This window comes from Coregonus lavaretus (assembly GCF_964263955.1).
Source record: "Coregonus lavaretus genome assembly, contig: HAP1_SCAFFOLD_682, whole genome shotgun sequence".
Taxonomy (NCBI): Eukaryota; Metazoa; Chordata; class Actinopteri; order Salmoniformes; family Salmonidae; genus Coregonus; species Coregonus lavaretus.
Genome location: NW_028157998.1, coordinates 168,714 through 180,689, shown reverse-complemented (window position 1 = coordinate 180,689; position 11,976 = coordinate 168,714). Strand labels below are relative to the sequence as shown.

Below are 11,976 nucleotides of genomic sequence, written 5' to 3'. Positions count from 1 at the left end.
ATGAGAGGAACACATATACAGCAGCCAGAAACTCCTGAATGCTCAGATGCACGAAGCAATACACCTTGTCCTGGTACAGCCCACATTCCTCTTTAAAGAGCTGTGTGCACAATCCTGAGTACACTGTGGCTTCATTGACATCAATGCCAGCCTCTTTCAGGTCTTCTTCATAGAAAATTAGATTGCCCTTCACAAGCTGTTGAAAAGCCAGTTTTCCCAGTAACAGAATGCTCTCTTCATTCCAGTGTGGACCTGTCTCTTCATTCCCAAGATACTTTTCATTCTTCTGTTTGGTATGAAACACCACAAGGTGTGAGTACATCTCAGTCAGAGTCTTGTGCATCTCTTCTCTGTTATGTTTCAGCATGTGTTCAAGGACTATTGCAGAAATCCAACAGAAGACTGGAATGTGGCACATGATGTGGAGGATCCTTGATGTCTTTATGTGTGAGATGATTCTGTTGGCCAGGTCCTCATCACGGAATCTCTTCCTGAAATACTCCTCCTTCTGTGGGTCATTGAACCCTCGTACCTCTGTCACCTGGTCAACACACCCTGAAGGGATCTTATTGGCTGCTGCAGGTCGGGTAGTTATCCAGATGAGAGCAGAGGGAAGCAGATTTCCCTTGATGAGATTTGTCAGCTGAACATCCACTGAGGTTGACTCTGTGACGTCACAACAGATCTTGTTCTTCTGGAAGTCTAGGGGCAGTCGGCACTCATCCAGACCATCAAAGATTAACAGAAATTTGTACTTGTTGTAGTTGGAGATTCTTGATTCTTTGGTTTCCATTGAGAAGTGATTGAGAAGTTCAATCAAAGTGAGTTTTTCACCTTTCATCAAATTCAGCTCCCGGAAAGGGAATGAAATTACAAATTGGACATCCTGATTTGCTTTTCCTTCAGCCCAGTCCAGAATGAACTTCTGCACAGAGACTGTTTTTCCAATGCCAGCGACTCCCTTTGTCAGCACAGATCTGATAAGTTTGTCTTGTCCAGTTAAGGGTTTGAAGATGTCGTTACATTTGATTGCAGTCTCTGGTCTTGCTTGTTTCCTGGTTATTGTCTCAATCTGTCTCAGCTCATGTTCATTATTGACCTCTCCTTTTCCACCCTCTGTGATGTAAAGGTCTGTGTAGATCTTATTGAGAAGTGTTGGGTTTCCTTGTTTAGCGTTCCCTTCAAATACACATTGAAACTTCTTCTTTAGATTAGATTTGAGTTCACGTTGGCAAATCACAGCAAGCTCATCTGAATCTAGAAATAACACAGAGGATATTAATATTACGTCTGTTTTAATGCCTACTGTTATAAAGTTTTAAATACAATTAATGTCTTATCTTAAGTGACTGTATAAATGTGTAAATGTTTTGATAATGCATTACACACTGGTGTGACTTATTATATTATTTTTGGTATGATCTCTCTCTCTCTCTCTCTCTCTCTCTCTCTCTCTCTCTCTCTCTCTCTCTCTCTCTCTCTCTCTCTCTCTCTCTCTCTCTCAATTAATCAACACAACACATCCCTGCTGCTACTTGATGAGGTCACTAGGTGTTGTGTTAAGGATGCTACAATATCATTTAGTTACACAGCTACTTTAGCTGTACTTTAGCTACAGCTTTTACATGTTCAAAAAAACAGCATTCAACATGAGGCAGACAGCTCTTACTTTTCTCCAGTGTGTCAGCAAGCTCCTTCTGGTTCATTTTCCTCAGGACATGCAGTGTGATCTTCAGAACCCCCTCTCTGGCACTGCTCTCCTGCTTCTCATCTTCAGCATCCACCACTTCCTTATCCTGCTTCTGACTCTCAAAGCCTTCTGGGAGTTCTGGACTAAGAATCCTCTTGAACCTCTTCAGCTCGTTCTTCACAAATGTCATAATATTCTCTTCAAGCAACTGAAATAAATCAAGTAAATAAGTTAAGCAAGAGACTAAATACTTTCTCATTAACAAATGAATGAATGATTGACAGATCAACTTTACTTGAGGTAAACAAAAACAAATGTACATAACAAGACCACATACAATGAATATGGAGGCCAGGTCTGTTTGATGACTCTGGGAAGACTGACCACTGAGCATCTCTGACTCTGATAACTCCTGTTGGTTTCTGTGGACAAAACATGAGATTACATCTCCTCATCCAGGGAGTGCACACACACACACACACACACACACACACACACACACACACACACACACACACACACACACACACACACACACACACACACACCCACACACACACACACACACACACTCACACACACACACACACACACACACCCACACACACTTAGCCTATGGATTATGAAAACAACAAACATAAATGGTCAAATGGGAGAGGAGAAATGACTAGAGACAGTGTTGTTTAACTCACTGACCATGACCCATGAGTTCTTCTTACCTTTGTTCAGTAGAAAAGTCTCCCTCTCTAAAGTTTAGAGATTCCATCATAGACCAGTCATTATTCATGGACACACAGCTGGGTACAGGGGAGGCTGGTCTCTCCTGCTTGATTGGGCTTCAACACAACAGAGACAAACATTACGTCTCTCATCTACTCTGAGCTCAGATGGAGAAACAGGAAACATAAGAAGAGTTTCATTCTAAAACGGCATTTTCAGAAATGTTGGTAAATTAGCTTTTATTGTTTAAAGACATTATGAAAGAGATTGGTGTGTTTTTTCACTATCTAATCATGGCATGGGGTTGTTCAATGACAGAAATGTATTTGTTTAAAATCCATCACTTGATGATTTCATTTCAGAGAAAAATAATGTTATTTTTTTGTAAAAATGCTATATATCTGCCTCACTTTCAGAGAAATAAGTAGTACTGCTAGGTTTTACACAGTAATAATATATCTGCCTCACTCTCAGAGAAATAAGTAGTACTGCTAGGTTTTACACAGTTATAATATATGTCTGCCTCACTCTCAGAGAAATAAGTAGTACTGCTAGGTTTTACACAGTAATAATATATCTGCCTCACTCTCAGATAAATAAGTAGTACTGCTAGGTTTTACACAGTAATAATATATTTCTGCCTCACTCTCAGAGAAATAAGTAGTACTGCTAGGTTTTACACAGTAATAATATATATATATATATCTGTCTCACTCTCAGAGAAATAAGTAGTACTGCTAGGTTTTACACAGTAATAATATATTTCTGCCTCACTCTCAGAGAAATAAGTAGTACTGCTAGGTTTTATACAGTCAAATGTGACCGACCGGCTCGATTCGATCTTATGTAGCAAAATTTGAAATTGTGTTTTTTACATTGGATAAAAGTAGAGACTCAGCTAGAAAAAGGTATATCATACACTACAGTTGAGGAAAAATGGGAAAGTAATTCTGCTTTGAAAGATGATAAACTTGTAACCTAAATTTTGAGAAAATGGCCTTTGAATGTTTTGGTACACCTACTGGAGAGCTCTTCTTTATCTACAGTGGTATTACTTTGGCAGATAATGTCACCCATCGAAATAAATAGTATATATATATATATATATATATATATATATATATATATATATATATATATATAGTTAACTAAATGTATGGTGTTTTTGGTTTATGTCAGTTTCATTGTTTGTTATGCTATAAATTGTTATGTTATGGTTGTAAGTGGTAAATGAACTAGAAAATGTCCTATTTTGAAATTCTGAGTAATTACTACTTTAGTAAGGATATACTTTATTCAGTACTACTGCAGTTGCTAAATAATTCCAATAGATGGCAGCATAAGACCATGAATGACATTTCAGAAGGTTTGTTTAGTTTTTTCTCTGGATACACCACCACTCCCCCTCACAGGAAAACTCCTGCACATGCTTTTTACTGTCCCTTTCCACACTGCTAACGCAAGAGGAATGACTGAAAAAGCATTTAACACATTACCGTGAAATAATATAATGATGATTCATGTTTATTATTAGCTGTTTTTATGCTCATGTTTTGAAATTATGCTTCATTACTATAACGATTATCAATAAGCCTGAACATTAATTTAGTCACCTCTGGTCGCAAAAAACGTATTTTCCTAGTACATTTATTGTCAGATTCATCAACCAGCAGCGAGCACTCTGCCTTCTAGCACAAGCGAGGGGCATGTTGAGGTACATTTGCTAACCGCGAGGGTTGCAAGATGTAATTTATTGGTGGGCTGGAAGACGCAATCTTGTCTTATCTATTCCGAGGTTGTACTCCTGAGTGGCACAGTGGTCTAAGGCACTGCATCACAGTGCTAGCTGTGCCACTAGAGATCCTGGTTCAAATCCAGGCTCTGTCGTAGCCGGCCGCGACCGGGAGACCCATGGGGCGGCGCACAATTGGCCCAGCGTCGTCAAGGCTAGGGGAGGGAATGGCCGGCAGGGATGTAGCTCAGTTGATAGAGCATGGCGTTTGCAACGCCAGGGTTGTGGGTTCGTTTCCCACAGGGGGCTAGTATGAACAAAAACAAAAAATAAAAAATGTATGTATGCACTCACTTACTGTAAATCGCTCTGGATAAGAGCGTAGACTAAAATGTAAAAATGTTTAATCGCAATATTAGATATTTAAAAATGCATCTATACTAGGGTTGAGGTTGGAGCATCTGACTAGTGATTATTTACCCGGGGTTCAACACATGCTATAGTCACTATTTAATTGCTCTTCCAAAAGCATCACAGGCCTAATACGAGATATATAGCTAACTAAAGTAATGAGTGACCATTTTAGAAAATCATGGGACATATAGTATTTGGTTGCATGCTAATTTATGTAAATCATATTGCTGCTTGTAGCCTATAACTGATGCTTCGTGGTCTTATGCTGCCATCTATTGGAAATATTTAACAATTAAAAGTTATTAATTCACGTACAGACGTTGGTGAGGCAGCTGAGAAATAAAGTGTATTAGATCAGTCTCAAACCTGCCCCACGCCAATTGCTGGACTTTCACACAGAGGTTACTAGGTCACCCAATTCAAACCACATTTAAAAATAAAACAAATGTGTCTTATTTATCAAGTGTTCTGTCTTGTAATTATACATACAATAAAATAACAACAAAATAATCAAAACGCTATTTAATACTATAATTGTATTTACTAAGATAATATTATTACTAAAATAGTTTCTAAAAGTGTTCTAGGCTACCCTACCCTAGAATTAGGGGTTAGGGTTATAAGTAGGGTAAGAGTTTCTGTATAGCACTTTGTGACATCTGCTGATGTAAAAAAGGCTTTATAAATACATTTCATTGATTGTTAGGTTTAGGGTTTATATGGCCAAAAACAGTATGGGTTTATGGCACTCTTGCTCGTCCTTGTGGCCGTATGTGGGTACTACATAACTAATTCATGACACTTGCTTGGCTCATAATCTGAGGCATCAACTGCGTCAGATATACAAATCCATTAGCTAGACCGCCTGATTAGACAACAATCACCCCATTATACCCATTTGGTTTGCAACTCAGTGAACCTGAGCAGCATTCGCTCAATTTGATGCCTATGAACGAAGATTTTGATGCATATCAAATTACCCAGCAGCCATTTAGAAACAACAAGTCCTCAAAGAAAAGGTTATTTCTTCATTAAAAAATGTCTTCTGGCTGTTTAAATCGCCCACATCTTGAAAAAGAGGACAGGGACATGCGTTTTGTTTAGATTGTACACTTTTTTCTTAAAACAAATATGGTTAACCATGACCAGAAAATGTTTAATGTTTGATGGCTATCCACCAGCCATCGCCTCTTAAACTGTGTCTCACCTCACTATTGGTGACCACAATATGGTATATAATCAGGTGAACAGTGGGCACGCTCACCAAGTAGCTGTAACCTTGTTAATAATCAGTTACCTGAGGTAAACCTTTTATTTATTTTTTTCATTTCACCTTTATTTAACCAGGTAAGCCAGTTGAGAACAAGTTCTCATTTACAACTGCGACCTGGCCAAGATAAAGCAAAGAAGTGCGATAAAAACAACAACACAGAGTTACATATGGGGTAAAAAAAACATAAAGTCAAAAATACAACAGAAAATATATATACAGTGTGTGCAAATGTAGCAAGTTATGGAGGTAAGGCAATAAATAGGCTATAGTGCAAAATAATTACAATAGTATTAACACTGGAATGCTAGATGTGCAAGAGATTATGTGCAAATAGAGATACTGGGGTGCAAAATAGCAAAATAAATAACAATATAGGGATGAGGTAGTTGGGTGGGCTAATTTCAGATGGGCCGTGTACAGGTGCAGTGATCGGTAAGGTGCTCTGACAACTGATGCTTAAAGTTAGTGAGGGAGATAAGAGTCTCCAGCTTCAGAGATTTTTTGCAATTCGTTCCAGTCATTGGCAGCAGAGAACTGGAAGGAATGGCGGCCAAAGGAGGTGTTGGCTTTGGGAATGACCAGTGAGATATACCTGCTGGAGCGCAGACTACGGGTGGGTTCTGCTATGGTGACCAATGAGCTAAGATAAGGCGGGGATTTGCCTAGCAGTGATTTATAGATGGCCTGGAGCCAGTGGGTTTGACGACGAACATGTAGTGAGGACCAGCCAACAAGAGCGTACAGGTCACAGTGGTGGGTAGCGTATGGGGCTTTGGAGACAAAACGGATGGCACTGTGATAGACTACATCCAATTTGCTGAGTAGAGTGTTGGAGGCTATTTTGTAAATGACATTGCCGAAGTCAAGGATCGGTAGGATAGTCAGTTTTACGAGGGCATGTTTGGCAGCATGAGTGAAGGAGGCTTTGTTGCGAAATAGGAAGCCGATTCTAGATTTAACTTTGGATTGGAGATTCTTTATGTGAGTCTGGAAGGAGAGTTTACAGTCTAACCAGACACCTAGGTATTTGTAGTTGTCCACATACTCTAGGTCAGACCCGTCGAGAGTGGTGATTCTAGTCGGGTGGGCGGGTGCCAGCAGCGTTCGATTGAAAAGCATGCATTTAGTTTTACTAGTGTTTAAGAGCAGTTGGAGGCTACTGAAGGAGTGTTGTATGGCATTGAAGCTCATTTGGAGGTCTGTTAACACAGTGTCCAATGAAGGGCCAGATGTATGCAAAATGGTGTCGTCTGCGTAGAGGTGGATCTGAGAGTCATTGATATACACGGAGAAAAGTGTCGGCCCAAGAATTGAACCCTGTGGCACCCCCATAGAGACTGCCATAGGTCCAGACAACAGGCCCTCCGATTTGACACACTGAACTCTATCTGAGAAGTAGTTGGTGAACCAGGCGAGGCAGTCATTTGAGAAACCAAGGCTATTTAGTCTGCCAATAAGAATGCGGTGGTTGACAGAGTCGAAAGCCTTGGCCAGGTCGATGAAGACGGCTGCACAGTACTGTCTATTATCAATCGCGGTTATAATATCGTTTAGGACCTTGAGCGTGGCTGAAGTGCACCCATGACCAGCTCGGAAACCGGATTGCATAGCGGAGAAGGTACGGTGGTATTCGAAATGGTCGGTGATCTGTTTGTTAACTTGGCTTTCAAATACTTTCGAAGGGCAGGGCAGGATGGATATAGGTCTGTAGCAGTTTGGATCTAGAAAATGGTTAACCTACAGGGTTAACGCTCACCAAGTAGCCGTAACCTCACCAAGTAGCCGTAACCTTGTTAATAATAAGTTACCTAAGGTAAACCTACAGGGTTAACGTTCACCAAGTAGCTGTAACCTTGTTAATAATAAGTTACCTGAGGTAAACCTACAGGGTTAACGCTCACCAAGTAGCTGTAACCTTGTTAATAATAAGTTACCTGAGGTAAACCTACAGGGTTAACGCAGGCAGGTCTCATTGATAACAATAGTGAAGCTGGCATTGTGACGCAGAACAATGGGCTGGGAATAGAACGTTCTGAAGGCGAGTCGGTGCCACGGAGCTCAATAGAACTAATAGGAACTGGTAGGGTGAAAAATGCCCAAACATAAGGCCTGTTTTTTCGCAATTACTTCATAACCAGGGACAGAAGGTAATATTATGAAACTGGGCTCCATGGCGGATGCAATGAACTAATTTTATCAGAAATAAACGTTGTAAAAAATGTCACTTGAGGCGCCCCGAAAATAATATTCAAAAGTTCAGTCCTTGGACACAGAGGGGTTAAACACTAAAGTTACCATCCATCTAGTGAAGAGAGGAGAACCGGACAGTGGGAGGGTAGGAAGCCAGCATCCGTCAACGAGAGAGGGAGAAGCCCTCCACGGTATTTAACAGGTGGAAGAAACAACCAGGGATCTCCATCGGTCCACAAGAAATGCAGGCAGCCGGTGATGATGTAGTGGTAGCCAGGATAACTAGGATGCTGCTGGTAGAGTAGCTAGCTTAGCTAGCTGTACAGACTAGCTTGGCTAGCTAGCAGGTCTTTCGTCTGTCCCTCGAGGGTGATGACAAATCCGGTGAACCACAAGATGAAACAAGGATAGCGAGTGAAAAGGATCTGGCTACACTCATACTGTCACTGACCATTACGCAAAAAAGCAAATTGAACAATAAACTTCGGTGTCTCAACACTGTAACGAACTCCGTCGTTGCTCCCCAAGATCACCTCAGACCACTCTGCGCGTAACTGGACAATATGCTTGGCGCCAAACCGTACGTGGACGCGGACAGTTCTGTACGGGGACGCGGACAGTTCCAGAACGCGGACATGAGCAGAGCAACACAATAAACTAAACCAAGTATTTACAGTGGCTTACATTAGTAATATTCTTTTTTTATTATTATGTAAAACAAAAATTCTTTGTTTTTTAAAACAATATTTTGAGATCTGGGCCCATATCCACAAAGCGTCTCAGAGTAGAAAATTGGTCCTCTCTCTCCCCAGACAGACTCATTTTAGACCACTGACCCCTAAACTTTATATTGGCCAGGTCGCAATTGTAAATGAGAACTTGTTCTCAACTGGCTTACCTGGTTAAATAAAGGTGAAATAAAAGTTTTAAAAATAAAAACAGATATACAGCATGTTGGTTGTGGTTAACACAGTGACAACTAATTATTGAATGTACATCTGCCTCACTCTCAGATAAATAAGTAGTACTGCTAGGTTTTACACAGTCAAATATAACAAATAACTACATTTTTAATAAAGAACTGTACACATGATACATTTGTAACATCAATATAAAAAAAATAAAAATAAAATAAAATCCAGTAATATGAGATCTGTATGTAAAACATCTACCTTTGACTTTAGCAGATGTTTTTGTCCAGGGCCTGGTATCCCAAAAGCATCTTAAGGCTAAGTTAATCGTTAGAACCTTCGTAGGAGCATTGTTAAATCTCTGAGCTGTTTCTCAAAACCATCGTTATTAACGTTGCACTTGAAAACGCTCATATTCTAACACCTGCCTCAGACCACTTGTAGAACAGCCAAGTGCGTCGTTAGATGCTTTTTTGCCCTCCCGCGTCACTTTATACACAGAAGATCTCCGCTAAACATAGAATCACATGGTTAATCCGTCTCTCTGTGACCGCCGATAAATTCAGAACAAAGTTGACTACAAATACAAAGTTGCAAATGTCTTTGCAATTGATGCAAACAAGCGACGTATAAAATGATGCTTCAAATGAAAACCGAGATGACTGCATTAAAATATAAACAGTAGGCTATAGTCCTATTTCAGTTATATTGAAATACGTTTCATGTTCAATCAATTGAGTTCTATTTTGCTACTTGTAGACTACGGTCTGTAATTTGTCTCAATATATTTCATGATGTGTAGCCTAACATGTGCCCAATGATGTGCCAAATCTGTGATTTAGAATAAGCCGTCTCAATATTTGCAGCCGTAGGTGGTAATATCTCTCTAGGAGCTGATCTGTCATCAGTATTGGGAACTAATTATAATGTTAAGGAAAGATTTGAATGGAGAAAACTGATCAGAGAGCAGCGCTCCCTTTCTTTCAATCCTCTAAATAACGACATGCTCCAACAACGCACTTGGCGACCGTTCTCTCTGCGTGGTGCGTGGGAAATACATGTTACATCTTCAGCCGTTCTCTCTGCGTGGTGCGTGGGAAATACATGTTACATCTTCAGCCGTTCTCTCTGCGTGGTGCGTGGGAAATACATGTTACATCTTCAGCCGTTCTCTCTGCGTGGTGCGTGGGAAATACATGTTACATCTTCAGCCGTTCTCTCTGCGTGGTGCGAGGGAAATACATGTTACATCTTCAGCCGTTCTCTCTGCGTGGTGCGTGGGAAATACATGTTACATCTTCAGCCGTTCTCTCTGCGTGGTGCGTGGGAAATACATGTTACATCTTCAGCCGTTCTCTCTGCGTGGTGCGTGGGAAATACATGTTACATCTTCAGCCGTTCTCTCTGCGTGGTGCGTGGGAAATACATGTTACATCTTCAGCCGTTCTCTCTGCGTGGTGCGTGGGAAATACATGTTACATTTTCAGCCGTTCTCTCTGCGTGGTGCGTGGGAAATACATGTTACATCTTCAGCCGTTCTCTCTGCGTGGTGCGTGGGAAATACATGTTACATCTTCAGCCGTTCTCTCTGCGTGGTGCGTGGGAAATACATGTTACATCTTCAGCCGTTCTCTCTGCGTTGTGCGTGGGAAATACATGTTACATCTTCAGCCGTTCTCTCTGCGTGGTGCGTGGGAAATACATGTTACATCTTCAGCCGTTCTCTCTGCGTGGTGCGTGGGAAATACATGTTACATCTTCAGCCGTTCTCTCTGCGTGGTGCGTGGGAAATACATGTTACATCTTCAGCCGTTCTCTCTGCGTGGTGCGTGGGAAATACATGTTACATCTTCAGCCGTTCTCTCTGCGTGGTGCGTGGGAAATACATGTTACATCTTCAGCCGTTCTCTCTGCGTGGTGCGAGGGAAATACATGTTACATCTTCAGCCGTTCTCTCTGCGTGGTGCGTGGGAAATACATGTTACATCTTCAGCCGTTCTCTCTGCGTGGTGCGTGGGAAATACATGTTACATCTTCAGCCGTTCTCTCTGCGTGGTGCGTGGGAAATACATGTTACATCTTCAGCCGTTCTCTCTGCGTGGTGCGTGGGAAATACATGTTACATCTTCAGCCGTTCTCTCTGCGTGGTGCGTGGGAAATACATGTTACATCTTCAGCCGTTGTAGGAAAGATGCATCTTAAAACACTGGTAAGCCTAAATTCCATCGCTATCGGGAAACCGGGCCCAGAGTGACTTACAATACAGTTACCATATTGTAGTTTATTCAAGCTTTAAAAAGGCTTCTAGAGTTTGTAATTTCCACTTTAAAAATGTCAAACTTGATTTGCCCTAATGAAAAATTTACCGACCACTACAAAAACATTTCATGAATTATAATGCACATAATAATTTACATTTCCTATTGCTGCAGGATTATTTTCCTGCTGTGAGAAACTGGGTCAAATTAAGATATGGCATCTGTAAGTGCATTCATCTTAAGGTAGCTAGGTGAGACAACCACATATCACAGTCAAATATACAGGATACGGACATTCCATTCCAGCTAAACAATGGATATATAGCATTTAGCCAAAAAAACATGGATTTTTATACACATCTCAAATCCATTAATACAAAATCTGAGAACAGTAATATTTTAGGTACCCAGTAATATTGAAGGTACCCAAGGCAATCATTGCTGCTGAAAAAAAAATTGTGGATATAGCGTTTTGGAAATAAACTTAAGAATTCTTAAACAAAATTGTCATCTCAACTCTTAGCTTTGGTGTCATGTCCCCCAGAGAGACTCCTTTTAGAGGCAGGGCCCCCCTCCTCTCTCTCCCCAGAGAGACTCATTTTAGACCACTGACCCCTAAACAGAGATGCAGCATGTTGGTTGTGGTGAACACAGTGACAACTAATTATAGAATGTCCATTGTTCTCTTTTATTCATGATCTCTTAGAAATAAAACATTAACTAACAGACACGTCCAAACAGTCAGGTGATTTAATGCAATTACTTTTTCTAGCCCAATGACTACTCAA

At 40.7% G+C, this 11,976-nt stretch overlaps 1 protein-coding gene across 1 annotated transcript; it reads right to left on the bottom strand.

The window, feature by feature from the left end:
• Window positions 1-323: 323 nt before the first annotated feature.
• Window positions 324-9,263, bottom strand: LOC311124551 (uncharacterized protein; the record flags this gene model as incomplete). The annotated part of the gene is made up of 6 exons (XM_084198671.1): window positions 9,192-9,263; window positions 2,410-2,526; window positions 2,028-2,112; window positions 1,670-1,898; window positions 1,100-1,257; window positions 324-350 (listed from the first exon to the last, which is right to left on the bottom strand). The coding sequence occupies exons 2-6, from the start codon at window positions 2,475-2,477 to the stop codon at window positions 324-326; spliced, it is 567 nt and encodes a 188-aa protein (XP_084054797.1). The 5' UTR covers window positions 2,478-2,526; window positions 9,192-9,263.
• Between the last annotated feature and the right edge of the window lie 2,713 nt (window positions 9,264-11,976).